Here is a 14,669-nt window from a genome sequence, read left to right as displayed (position 1 = left end):
TTTCATCCATAAACTTTTCCAGAGTAGGCTCATATTAATTTTTTCCTATTTCCTTACTTCTTCATGTCTCAATCCACTGTAATTTAGGTCTTCAGCTCATCAATCCCAATAAAATTTCTATCAAGATCATTTATGGCCTCTAATTTGCATAACATTTGAGTCTTATGTTACAGAACTTCACTCTTGTTGTGGTGATCCAGTTTCTCTCTGTACCCTTAGTTCTAGTAAATTACTTTCTCCTAGTTCTCTTCATATCTTTCTCTTTCTTCTTTTATGCTTTTTTTTCCCCCCAGTGGTAGACATTAAACCCAGGACCTCACACCTGCTAGGCAAAGGCTCTACCCTTGAGTTATATCAAATCTCTCTCTCTTTTTTTTTTTTTGTACTGGAGATGTAATCCAAGGGTTTTCTACCTCTGGGCTACACTCCCCAAACTATTTTTTATTTTATTTGTAAACAGGGTCTCACTAAGTTGTTGAGAGCCTCACTAAGTAGCTGAGGCTGGCTTTGAACCTGCGCGATCTCCTGTCTCAGCCTCCCAAGTGCTGGGATTAGAAGCCTGTGCCACCATGCCTAGCTTCAACTCTCTTTTTAAATTATACCTTTTCCAACCCTTTTTAATGGATTTCATCTTTTTCTGGCCCCTATTCCTTTGCTTTTCATTTTACTTGCTCTTCCTATGTAATGTTAGGTCTTGCTATGATTTGAATGTATATGTTCCATCAAAATCCACATGACAGAACCTAATACCCAATGTGATCAGTTATTAAGTTATGAGGTATCATCTTTGCATAAATAAAATGTTCACATAAACATCTGTTTGGAAGCTCTAGTTCTATTGGTCTACTTATTGTTCTATTCTTGTACCATTACTCTACTGAATTAATTTTTGTGTTTTTTAAAGTATTGGTATCTGGCAGGATACATCATCCAATTATATTCTTCCAGATTATCTTGGTTGTTCTTGGCCTTTTTAATTTCCATATAAATTTTAGAATTGGCTGGTTAATTTATACACACATACAACCTGCTGGCATTCTAGCTGGGAGCAGATTAAAGGTTAATGTGGGTAGAACTGACATCTTAACATCAAATTTTCTATTACATGAGCACAGTATATCCATACATTTATTTGGATCTCCTCTAATTTTTCTCAGTAATATAAGTTTCAAACTTATATTACTGAGAATAGAGTTCTTACTAGATGTTATGGAGTGATAGCTTCAAAGACATCAGATTTTAATTCCTGGAACTTCTAAATGTTACCTTATTTGATGATGTTGACATGAGGAAATAATCCGAGATAATCTCAGTGGGCCCTAAATAACATCATCTTGTCCTTATACCAGAGAGATATAGGGAATTTTAAGACACATACACAGAGAAGATCAAAACAGAGGTTTTCACTTTAAAGATTTTACTAGTAAACACAAAATTAAGTTACAGAGGTCCCCAAATTTCACACCATTTTGGTTCCTAATCTATATATTTTCTTTCTTTTTTTTTTTTTTGTAGAAAAGTAGATGGTGGTTCATGCCTGTAACCCTAGTACTTGGGAGGCTGAAGCAGGAGGATCCCAAGTTCAAGGCCATCTTCAGCAAATTAGTGATATTCTCAAATAAAAAGGGCTGTAGCTCAAAAGTAGAATGCCCCTGAGTTCAATCCTCACAATCCTCAGTTCAAAAGAAAAAGAAAAAAAGAAATCTGGTAAGAGGCCTCAGAATGGCATTTATCTTGGTGAATTTCCTCAGTTCAAGTCTAGCTTTTGTGTTACTGGACCAAAGGAGTTGAGTCATGTTCATTGGAAGCTCCTGTATAAAAACCAAAATACCAATGTCTTGATTTACAATGAAAAAATATAACTGTCAAGGGAAATAACTGGTCGTTTCATTTGGCCTGGACATACTCTCCTTGCAGAAAAAAACATATCCGAAATTAAAATACTATTCAGGGCTGTATTATGTTGAGAAAAGGAAGAGAATAAAAAGTTTAGTCGTATGATTCAAACACTTTAATGAAATCCTATTAAGCTTTGATGGACATGGGGCTACGTTCACTACCAGACCCGGAGTTACTGTACCTGGGCAAGATACTTCCTCCAATAAGCAGAGGCCTGCTGAATATTTGCTTCCAATGGTCTTTTTGGCTCAATTCTTGAGTTGGGTGTATGCTCACTCTCAGTGATGGGCCAAAGAGGCTCATTTCTGAATTTATCCACTGTGCACTGACCTATGATGGAATTCTTACATGACAGTATTTGTTTTCAAGTGTTTGGAGAATACCTCACTGTTGCTTCTAAATATGTTCCATATACATATGCATACTGGTCACAAGAAGCCCACTCTTAGACTTCTGAAAGGCTCTCATAAGCAGCCCCCATGCCAGGCAGCCTGCAGGAGCAGTCTTCAAGTCTGAACGAATAAATGCAACTCCCTATTCCTTTTGCCGAGTGAATTCAGAAAAGCACTGCCTAGGACATCTTCTTCCCCGCTGGAAACCCTGGCAGGGCGCAGCTCCGCCTCACCTCGGCCTGAGGACTCGGCCCGCCCGCGGCTCTGCTCCAAGCCACCAGCACAGGTCAGCGCGGACCGAGAAGACGCCAACCGGGAATGGATTTCGTCCTAATGAAGACTTCCCCACGCCCGGCATTCACTTCCCAACTAGTAAAGGAGCAAAGAGAGAGAGGCAGACAGGACGGCGGGCGGGGAGAGGGAAAGTGCTCGGGGAGGGGGAGAGGATGGCGGCCGCTGTCGCAACCCCCAGCTGCATCCTCAGCCCGGGAAACATCCCGCCACGCTCGACCCCTCTGGGGCACCGGGCTCCCGTCCCGAGACCCCGACCCACCGGGGCGGCGCCGGGGGCCGCGCGTCCCTCCCGGGCCCGCGGGGCCGCGCACGCCCAAGGCCGCGGGGCTGCATGGCGCCCGGTCCTCCCCGCCGGCCGCGTCCTTCCGCCCGCCCGAGAGGGCAAAGAGTCCCGCGCCGGGCCGCGGCGGCCGGCCTCCCTGGGGCGGAGGGATACGGCGGCGGCGCGCCCGGGACTGGCGGGCGGCGCAGGGAGCGGGCGGGGCGCTGTGAGGCGGCTGCGCCGCGGCCGAGCGGGGCGTCATGGCGGCTCCGCGCTGACACCCTCCTCCTCCTCCTCCTCCTCCTCCTCCTCCTCCTCCCGCTCGCCCGCCCGCCCGCCCGCGCTCGCGAGCCGCCCCCCTGCCCGCGGACGCCCACCTCTTCCCCTCACCTTTCCCCCTCCCCTCCCCTACCATGCCCGGCATGATGGAGAAAGGGCCCGAGTTACTGGGAAAGAACCGCGCGGCCGGCGGCGGCGCCAAGAGCCCGGCGGGCGGCGGCGCCTCGTCCACCAACGGCGGGCTGCACTCCTCGGAGCCCGAGAGCGGCGGCAGCAGCGACGACGAGCACGGTGGTAGCCTCGAACTCCTCCCCGCCGCCGCCCCTCCCCCAGCCCCCTCCCCTCGCGCGCGCGCCCTCCCCTCGAGCCCGGCGCTGCGGTAGCTGCAACTCCCGGTGCAGTGCAGCAGCGACCCCGGCCCGCGCCCCCGGCCCGCGGCTCCTCCCGCCCCCGCCGCCGCGTCCTCCCCCCCGCAGTTTATTTAAAAATTTTTTTTATTAAGTGTCTCTTTTTTTTCTTTTTCCTTTCTTTCCTTTTCCTCTTTTTTATTTTATTATTTTATTTTTTTGGCATTGCTTTGCAGATGTTGGGATGAGAGTCGGAGCTGAATATCAAGCTCGGATCCCTGAATTTGATCCAGGTAGATATATTTGCTTAAGGGAAAAAAAAAAATCCCGTCTCCCCTTTTCTGGGTTTGGTTCGGGGTGGCCGGGGAAGGGATTCGGGCGTGGGGCTGGGAGAGGGATGCGAGGCTGGGCTGGGCTGGGCTGGGTATCACTGGCCGGGAGACTGTCAGGCTTGGCTGGGCAGTGACACAGGGCGTGTGGGCAGATGGGTGCCTGGCAAGGTTAACATGGTTTCTTTTGGAGGCCACTTGCCCGCTGGGGGGGCATCGCCTTTTTTTTTTTTTTTTTTTTTTTTTTGGCCCTCGGAGCCCCGAGTGGTGTCGGGGTGAGTGGAGTCTGGGCTCAGAGGCCGGGGCCGCAGCGATGCCGAGCGGAGGGCTGGAGGGGAGAAGGTACGAGGACTGTATTGAAGAAGCCTGCAAATGTCACTTGCAACAAAACCCGGCCCCTGGGAGCTCCCGGCCCTACCCCGGGGCTGCTGTCACTCGCCCAGGGCTGGCCCTGCCGACCCCCGCGCGGCCCCGATGGTCTTTTTTCTTTCTTTTTGGGTATGTGGTGTGGCTCTGGCCACGGCATCTCTGCTGAGTGTAGCTGCGGCGGAGAAAATGGGGTGGGGTAAAGGGGTGGGGAGACGCCAGCGGCACACCTCTCTCCAGCTGGCCCTAGGAAGTCAGACCGCAGGACAGTGGCAGCAGCTGCCAAGGAGACATTTTCTCCCGGAGCAGCCAGGTTCCAGCGTCCTCTGCCAGCCCAGCTTGCGGGCTCCCTGTCTACTTTTCTCCAAACAGGCTCCCTGCTGGTCACGGGATTTCAGCCTGCGCAGGGATTGGGCGAGAGTTCCGCATATGGAGGCGCCCTTGCTGGAGCCTCTCGGAGTGGAGCGCGTTTCTTCCTCACCCCGCCCAGACCCTCTTCGGTGGAGGCTTTGGAAAGCTTCCTCCCCCATTTTTCTTACAGTCGATCAGTTTTTGACCAGTACCCACTCATAGCAGCATTGTCTGTGTTGGATTCTTGAATTATATGTTAGGGCTTTCTTGGATTTTTCTCGAGAGAAACAGCATGTTTAATGATTAAAGAGAGGTATTTTTGTGCCTCTCCTCCCTGTTAGGACAGTGCAGAATGATGTTTACCAGTCATTTAAAGCGTTTAGGTAGCAGCTCATCCTGTCCCAAGGGAGGAGAGTGAAATAAATGTTAAAAGGACTGGCAAGACAGTCTCTTTCAGTAGGTGAACTCAGTGATAAAGTGCTTACTAGATTTGGGTTACCTTCCAAATCACATGACTGTTAATTCATTTTATTCAAAGGCTATCTGTGTACAGATGGGTTTCAAATAATTTTTTTTTAAGTTTTGAGAAACTAATATTCTCCGTTGATGTAACCACAGGCACTTTCACATAACTGTGCTGCTTCAGGGTTTAGCTTGACGTTTAGAAAATCTATACCTTGGCCTTACGATAGTCTGAATGAATTTCCAAAAATTGTTTTATGCCTTGAGCAAGGTACTAGCTTTCCCTGAACCTGAATTTTCCAAGTTGTATAAACTACTTCATGAATTCTTGCTAGGATTAAATAACTGTTTATGTGTGGCAGTTATTCGGTAAAGATTAAGTTTCATAACTGAGAAATGATTCTCAGTATACTGATACCTTTTATTTGGAATTCTCATTGGTGTTCTGCTCTTTTAGTTATTGATGAAGTTCTTTTCAAATTAGAACTCAGCAGCCAGAATTATTTTGTAAGTTGGGAAACACTTACCTTTTCTCCTTATTAAGTTGATTCCAGACAGTATTTCCTAGACAACTATATACAGGTTGAATATGGAGCTTGTGTTTAAGAGCCAGACTTCAGACTGAATAAATAAATCTGCACATGCCATAGCACTGTTAGACATTTTTTTCTAATGATAAACCATGGAACAAATCTCAAAATCTAAGAATGATTCATTAAAATACTGTTTAGAAGGTTTGACATGACCATTAGTTGAATTAACTAACATAATCGAGGATCATATTTTTCTTATAGTGAACCTAAATAGAATATTTATGGATGAAGAGAACAAAGAAATTTTAACATTTTAAATAATTAGCCTAGTATGATGGCGCATGCCTATCATCCCAATACTTGGAAGGCTAAGACAGAAGGATCTCAGGTTCAAGGCCAGCCTCAGCATCTTAGTGAGACCCTGTTTCAAAATTTAAAAAATAAAATAGGGCTGAGGGTATAACTCAAGTAAAATGTTCCTAGGTTCAAATCCCAGTAACACACCCACACACCAAAAAAAGTATTTTCAACTTACTCAGACTGTAATTGGCATTATTTACTAAAATAGAATGAACTACTCCTTCCTTCAGTTTACTTGTTTATTTTCTGTTTAACAACTTTCGATCAAAAGCAGTTATTTAAACCTAGTTGGGCTTTTCTGTTGTTAGTGTAGGTAAGTCTTGTCAAGGGAACATAGATTATTATTAAATATTTATATAAGAAAATGTACTACTTGTTCTTTTATTCTAAGTGTGGTACTATTCTGTGAAGTTTTTATATCAACTCAGTGTAATTAGGTGAGAATTTAAAGATTAATAATAGAGAAAAAGAAATTCTTAATAACTAATGATAGAAGTTGAAAAATAGCTGCTTCTCCTTTTCTTCTAGTTTCATCTTTGCCTCATAAACTAGTCAGTCCACCTTTATGGAGATCATTCACCCATAGCCCTACAAGTTGTTTGGCAGAAAAATTACTTAAGTGCCAAGATTATTACGTTGAGACTGTAGAAAAATTAAAAGAGGGTTTTTGTGGGGGGATATTTTTATTGAGAGAAATATTGTGATACTAGAAATTGAGTGCATAAGGAATGAATTACTGATGATAAATAATTACTGATGAATTAATAAACTGATGAGAATTGAGATTTATGTGGGAATTACCAAAGCTAGGTAATCAGGAATACTTTGTCTTTATTAAGGGATCATTGCTAATAATGTTTTTGTAATTTACTAATTTAATAGTATTTTTTATTATCTCTTTTAGTGTTAACTACTTCCTAATTTGTATTTAGCACCTTCTGACTGTCCTTATTAACTCATGAGGAAGAGTGGTTTTGTGTGGTAAAGTCTTGGCTCCTATCATATGCCTTTAAGCTAATATGCCATGGTAACCTTTGATGAACTACCTTCTTTAGTCTTTAGTTTTCTTGTTCACAAAAGGGAAATGTTAACTAGTTCATAAGACCAAATGAAAATTAATGTATATAAAAAAATGGTGTTCAAAATATTTGCTTGCATGCCTATAAAAGTACTTTAGAAAAAGATTCACATATTTTAAAGTTGTCACCTATTATTTGTCAATAAGTTTTAAATAGCTGAATAATATTTCTGACATATTAAAATATTAACACTGGAAGAAAGCGGTTATATCTTTATTTTAAATGCATCCAATTAAATATAAATTTATATAAGTATATGAAATATATTTATATAAATATAAATATAGTTTTGTGATAATATCTATTTTGTAAAATACATGGAAAGGTTTCTAAAAGTCTTAAAGTTTACATTATTCTCCCCCCTCCTTTTTTTTTTCTTGAAATCATTGCCATATATTTTCCCTACAAAATTTTATCTTCAGAATATATTTTTGTGCTTGAAAGTACTGGTCACCTGCCCAACTTCTCTACTTCTTTCCATGATATGTTCAACTTTTCTTTGTAGTATGTGTTCTTGTGAGTGTAAAATCTATGTTAATCTCTTCTGGGTTGAATTAATGCATAATTATAGCTGTGGTAGTTATGGTGTCTCAAGTAAAGGAAGGCTTTGTTGACACCGTGTTCTGAACTTTGGAGGTTTTAAATTCTGGAGTATTATACTCTTAACATGGATGAGAGACAACAACCTTATTTTTTAACTGAGAGATGAGCATTTGTTAAGAGGGATGAGAGAAGTAGAATGGGCACACAGTAGTCTCCTTATAACTGTGGGAATATTGCAATAACTTACCATAGATCTTAGCAACCTCAACATGCAACTTTTTTTCCTTATTAAGTCTGGAGCTTCCACCTTTTCACTTAAAGAAAACACATTCCAGCAGTTGTTTGGCATATCCTAATTGTTGACATTACTCTTGCACTTTGGGGCTATGAATCTACGAATAGGTAAAATAAGAGTTACCTGAACACAAGCACTATGCTGCTACTACAGTTGATCTGAAAACCAAGATGACTGCCAAATGTTAGTAAATACAGTGTGGATATGCCGGACAAAGGGGTGATTCATGTCTCAGGCAGGACTGAGTGGGACTGTGTGAGATTTCATGATGCTGCGCAGATTGGTGTGCAGTTTAAAACTTTAAAAAAGTTTCTTTTTAGAGCTTTTCAGTTAATATTTTTGGACCATAGTTGACCATGGGAAGTAAAACCTCAGATAAGGGGAAAACTACCATATAACTTAGATTACAAATGAGATCTTAGGAGGGAAACCCTAAGAAAGTTGAAGGTCTAAAAATTGATTCCCTTAAAACTTAATTCATGTATCTGTGTAAAAGTATTTGTTTATCCCAATTTGAAATTAGCATATGAAGTATATAACTTAGAGCCTAATGTATAAACAGTAGAACTTAAAAAGAAATATTTAGAACATCTCATTTTTATTATAAGTTCTCTAGTGTATTTGTTCTATGGTGTCTATCAAAGTCATTGTTTTTAAAGCCTTAAAGGAAATCTAAAAAGTTATAGAATAATTTTATTTTTGTGCTTAATGTAAAATTTACTATCCATGTAGAAATCCTAGCTTGTCAGGTTGTATTTTTGTTTCTTAGTTGGTTGTTCCCAGCAGTCTCATAAATATATGTTACCAACCACAGTTAACAGAAATTTAAGTGATTTCAAAGGATTAGACTTAGCTGTGCATGGTAGTGCATGCCTATAAATCTAATACTTGGGAGGCTGAGACAGGAGGATCTCAGGTTCGAGACCAGCTTCAGCAATTTAGACCTTTTTTCAAAAACGGTTACAGGATATAACTCTTAGGTCTGGGCTCATCCCCAGTACCCCCACCCCCCAAATTCAACTTTAAATTTTGTATTTAAAATTTTAAAAACTTTAATAATTGACATGCTACTATACAGTTACTTTTAAATTATGGTAGTTTGTGTCAGGTATGATGGTGTACACCAGGAATCCCAGTACTTAGAAGGCTGATACAGAAGGATTACAGATTTGAGGCCAGATTTAGTAATAGAGCGAAACTGTTTCAAAAAATAAAATAAAATAGGGCTGGAGATGTAGTTCAAAGTAGAATGCTCCTGGGTTCAATCGTTAGTACCAATAAAAAAAAAAAAAAAACTTATGGTAGCTTGTAATCTAGGCTTTAATTTCAATTTTTTAAAAACTGTTTTCAGAAGACAGTATTCTTCTAAGCCTTGGTTGTTTTGTTCAAGAAAAACCAAATAAGCATTGGGTTTATGTCCTTTAAATATTTAAGTTGATTTTAAATATACTGGAAAGGTAAAACTATTAAATGCAAAACATCTTAAGGCATAGGTAAATTGCAGTCATGCAAGTTACTTTCTCCTAATATTTTATAGGAGATCTCAGTTGTAAGAAAACCCAAAAGGTCACATCAGTTGAATTGTCATTTTCAGCAATTGGTGAGGGAAGACGTCAGCCATTTGAGTTATATCCCCATGAGGCTTCATTCATCTAATTTATTGATGAGAAGAATCTTTTCTAGGATAAAGAAAAAGAAACTTAAGAAAAAAACTATCCTCAGTGAGCAGATTGTAATAATGATAAGTCTTGTAATTCTCATCCAGTCCACTACTTGCTATTTCAAGTTTTGAGCACCATTCTTACTGCTATTTTAGAGACGAAGGAAACTGATGCACAGGCTGGTTACACAGATTTGCCCAGTATGACCCAGTCATCAAGTGTTAGAGCTGAGATTCACATCCTGGAAGTCTGGCCTCATAATCTACACCTTTAACCATTACACTAAAATATTCCTTATTTCCTGCAAACATCAGTCATCTTTTGGGCCACACTGACCCATATATAATTGAAAATACTGAAGTACTGGATTAGGAAAAGAACTTTGTGAAATGTCTAGTTGGGCATTCATTGATATCAGACAGTATTGTCTTCTACTCACAGCCCTTCCAAACCCCCATATTAAAATAAATATTCATCCCCACACCTTAGATGCCAATTCTGTCTCATCAGGCCCTTAATTGCAATGCTAAGAATATGATACTTCCATGGGGAAACTTTCTTAAGTTTAATATCTGCCTGAGACATTTAATGAGACCATATAATTCACACTTGATGTAATGTAAACATCAGGTACAAAAAATATGTTTATTAAGCATGATGTGCTATTAAGACTTGAGATATGCCGGGCGTGGTGGCGCACCTTGTAATCCCCACGCTTGGGAGGCGGAGACAGGAGGATCGCGGAGGTTCAAATGGCTTAAGAGACCCTGTTTCCAAATAAAAATATAAAATAGGTCTGGGAGTGTGGCCTGGAGGTAGAAGGCCCCTTGTTTCCATCCCCAGTACCACCAAAAAAAAAAAAAAAAGAGAGACTTTTGACAGTTCATTGTACAAAAAGAATTCCTTGTTAAAGGATTGAGGATTGAAGTTTAGGATACCCACTGTAAATAACATTATATTAAGTAAAGTCCAACTTAGGATTTTTGTTCTCATTGAATGAGTTTCAGGCTATTTTGCATTTATATTTTTACATTATAGGGTATACATAAAATATATATATTATATGATATATATGAAAAATTATCCTAATATCTAAGTTTTAAAAGACATCTCAATGTTTATTTTCATTAAATATGAATTTTAAATAATGAACTTCTCGCTTGCAGTTTTTAGGCGTCTAAGCTCTTGTTTTTGTCCCCTTAAAGGTACAACACAAGCCAGGTGTGGTCGTGCACACCTTTAATTCCAATACTTGGGAGACTGAGACAGGAGTATTGTAGGTTTGAGAACATCCTCAGCAGATTAGCAGGACTTGGTAAACTAGTGAAACCTTGTTTCAAAAAAACTAAAAAGGGCTGGGGGTGTAGCTCAGAGGTAGAAAGCCTCTGGATTCAATTCCAGTACCACCAAAAAAAAAAAAGAAGAAGTATAACACAATACAAAGGTTTTGCTTTTAGGTTTATTTAATTTTTTTCTAATATATTGGTAATTTAATTCTTTATTTCTCTTTTCTTCATCTTATTTTTCTTACCATAAAACACATTTAAAATAATTTTAGCTTCATGCTGGGCGTGGTGGCGCATGCTTGTAATCCCAGCGCTTGGGAGGCTGAGACAGGAGGATCGCTCAAGTTCAAAGCCAGCCTCAGCTACTCAGTGAGGCTCTCAGCAACTTAGTGAGACCCTGTTTCCTAATAAAATATAAAACAGATCTGGGAGTGTAACCTGGAGGTAGAAAGCCCCTGGGTTCTATCCCCAGTACCACACAAAATAATAATAATAATAATAATAATAATAATAATAATTTTAGCTTCCTATTCAGTAACAGTGTGTGATTCTCCAACTAACTTTGTTGATTGAACATACAGTAATATGATGATTCTCCAGAATTAAACTATTGGATGATATTAATTTAGTGCCTGGTAATAACTTTTTTTCTCTATATGGAGTTGATATATGTAGTACCCTACCTGTAAAAATAAATGTTCTTTATTCAAAAATCCTTATGACTTTATAAATAGTAATTACTTAATTTCAGAATTCCATTAATATTACAGAAATAATTTTGGAATTACAGCCATTAGTTGTGAATGTCAGTAACTCCTGAAAGTTAGTTGACATATTCTTAAACCAGCGGTCTTAAAACATGTGGAAACAATGCATAATTGCATCTAAGAATTAGGAGGAAGCTAGAAAAATATTTTAAATGTCTTTAAAATAAAAAGACAACCTCTGAAACCATGAACTGAAATAAACTTTTTCTCTTCAAGAACCTGTGACCATGTCCTTGAATCTGGGGTAGCTTTGTCAGTCTCTTTATTCTTAATATATATAAATAAGACTTGATTTTTCTCCAGATTGTGACAGACTAGAAATAAATTAGGAGAGGATAGTATACTTATAGATTTAGGGGTGTACTTTTAGATTACAATAAGAAGAAATCACATTGTTAACTTTTATATCTTTGCCTTTTTTTAGAGCACATATTTTTGTAAGTGTGAAATGTAGTACAATCAAGGTTAAAAAGGAATAGCTAACAGACCCGGTGAGCAAGATTAAAAAGACCATAAAAGCAGACACTAGTGCTTAAAAATTGCAGTAATCTTGCTGGGCATGGTGGCCCATGCTTGTAATCCCCATGCTTGGGAGGCTGAGACAGGAGGATCACACAGGTTCGAAGCCAGCCTCAGCTACTTAGTGAGGCTCTCAGCAACTTAGTGAGACCCTGTTTCCAAATAAAATATAAAAATAGGTCTGGGAGTATAGCCCAGAGGTAAAAAGCCTCTGGGTTCCACCCCCAGTACCACACACACAAAAAAAAATTGCAGTAATCTTGTCTAAGTTTAGATGTGTGACAAAACAACTTCTGAGGCCTTCTCTGTAAAGCGTCAGAATGTTAGTGACTCCTAAGTAATACATAGGAGGTCCTATCAGATTTATTGCCTCTGTTAGGAAATAAGGATATGTAATGCACTTAAAGGTCTTTCTACTCTAAAGTGAGAGTCAGCATTAGCAAAATTTCTTAAATGGATATTTATTGTCTTTTATGTAAGTCTATTTGTCTTCTCTTTGTTTCTATACTTTTTGTCTTTGCAGGTACTATACTAAAACATAAAACTTACTTTGTTTATAATTATTTTGGTTTTAAATAAAACCCATCATATTCAAAGTAATTAATTTTTTCCATAGGTGCTACAAAGTACACAGATAAAGACAATGGAGGAATGCTTGTATGGTCTCCATATCACAGTATCCCAGATGCCAAATGTAAGTTTTCTTAGATTAAATATTAAGATCACAACAGAGATCTATCAGCCAATTCAGAAATGCAACTTATATTTGAGTCTTTTAGATTCTTATAAGAAAAGTTTTTTTCTTTGTTTTGTTTGTTAATGAGGTTGTTATATTAGAATGTTTTTCCTTTTGAAAGATAGTGGGTGATCATTCCAATTTGTGTCAGGCCCATGAAGAATGAAAAAACCTAGATTCTGATGGCATGCTGCTTAAATCCTCAAGCAGGGGAGGGAGTTACTATATAGACCTCTGCACAGGCTTTTCCTCAGTATATGGAGCTGTAAAGAAATGCCTTCCAACTTCAGAGAGCCCACTATCATTACCATTTTAAAGAGGAAAGGGGAAAGAACTGACTTCAGCAGCCATCAGGTCATCTTTGTGCTCTCCATTTCTGGACGGAGACCTTCTGGATCATTGACCATGCACTTCTTGAATCATGGTGTGGCTTTAGACTTCATTGTGATGTAGCGGACCTGATCCTTTGCGGCACATCAGATATAGGAAACATGCAGGTAACAACACTAAAATCCCCACCCCTCCATTCAGTTACCATTGAATTTATTAAGCAACAGCAACAACAAACAGCCATTCTAGCAGCTGTAAAATAAGCTTGTCTTTTTAATATATTTATTAACATCTTAAAGATATCTCAGTTTATTTAGTCTCAAGAAAATTAATGATAACCTATATGTCATGTGTGTAGTAAGTCTAATTGTGCTTATTGATGCAGTAAGAGAACTAAAAATTGAAAACTGAGTGTGCTTCCACATACCTGATAATTCTATTTAAGAGCTTTAGAATAACAGGTGAAGGTCTGGCTGGTAGTCTAGGAAGCATGCACCCTTGAGGCATTCTTAACAGAAAAAATGAAATTGTTCATTTGGCCTGGAATTGTATACCAAGAATCTGAAAGAGACTATTGGGTTTCCTAGGTTCAATCTTCATTGTAGGGAAAGGTTTTCATTCACAAACTGAGCATCAGGGTGTCATTGAATTTTGCTGTTTTATACAAAGGTGCATTTCTTAGCAAAGTGGAAAACAAAATTTAGAAAACTAACAATGTCCTGTTAGTATGGTATCCATGTGGAGTGTCCAAAAAAGGTCTAGTACAATACTTTTTCAACCCTGGATGTACATTAGAATCACTTGGGGGACTTTAAAAAAATACAGATGTCTAGTTATGCTCCAAACCATTTAAATCTGAATCTTCAGAGGTGAAGCCTGGCCACCTTACTTTTTAACTTTTTAAAGCTCCCACACTGGTTGTAATGCATAGCCAGGGTTGAGAACCAATTGGTATTATGTTTCTGTGTATAGGACTGTAAATACGTTTGTTAAATTTTAATCAGCATATGTTTAGATGTCATGCATTTAAATGCCATGGATTCTAAGCAAAATGTAATAACTGGATTTTCTGCAACAAAAGCTTAACACTTGGGAAAACAAAATACCTGTAAAAGAAAAAGTTGGTATTCCAACAGCATATTGTTATAGTAGCATATTCATATATTAAACAGTACTGATCAGTAATACTAGCAGATACTTATAAGTACTTAAAATGTGCCAGTTGCTATTCTAAACACTTTCCATATATTAACTCACTTAATCATAGGAGTAAAATACTGTTTTATCACCAATTTAAAGGAAGGAAATTAAGGTACAAATAGTTACTTAACCAGAATCAGAAAATTAACAAACAGAAAATCAAGTGCATGTATGTGTGTATAAAATAATTTTAAAGGATCAAGAAGGAGTAATTATCTGAACTTCACATAAAACTGAGTCCTGAATATGACAGACTTCTTAACAGTGATGCCTTGAAATAGCCTATGTATCTTAAAATTGCTTAACTGAGTAATTTTGTTGGTTTAATTATATGTGGAAGATAAATAAAAATGAAATACTCAAGCACTTTTTCTATAAC

The 14,669-nt window shown here is 39.1% G+C and overlaps 1 protein-coding gene across 7 annotated transcripts in view; it reads left to right on the top strand.

Annotated features, from left to right (window-relative positions):
* Positions 1 to 3,260: 3,260 nt before the first annotated feature.
* The window catches only part of RCOR3 (REST corepressor 3), a gene marked incomplete at both ends in the record, with an annotated part of 49,153 nt that continues 37,744 nt past the window's right edge, over positions 3,261 to 14,669 (top strand). For 5 of the 7 annotated variants that reach the window (XM_080698571.1, XM_080698569.1, XM_080698568.1 and 2 more), the window contains 3 exons: positions 3,261 to 3,420; positions 3,710 to 3,766; positions 12,641 to 12,718. In XM_080698571.1, the coding sequence (XP_080554697.1) occupies positions 3,261 to 3,420; positions 3,710 to 3,766; positions 12,641 to 12,718 (295 nt within the window). The remainder of the gene's footprint in view (positions 3,421 to 3,709; positions 3,767 to 12,640; positions 12,719 to 14,669) is intronic. The other 2 variants (XM_080698570.1, XM_080698573.1) reach the window with 1 other exon arrangement.

Source organism: Muscardinus avellanarius (genome assembly GCF_963383645.1).
Source record: "Muscardinus avellanarius genome assembly, chromosome: 7".
Classification (NCBI taxonomy): domain Eukaryota; kingdom Metazoa; phylum Chordata; class Mammalia; order Rodentia; family Gliridae; genus Muscardinus; species Muscardinus avellanarius.
The sequence above is the reverse complement of the archived record's forward strand: the minus strand, read 5'-3'. Positions and strand labels throughout refer to the sequence as shown.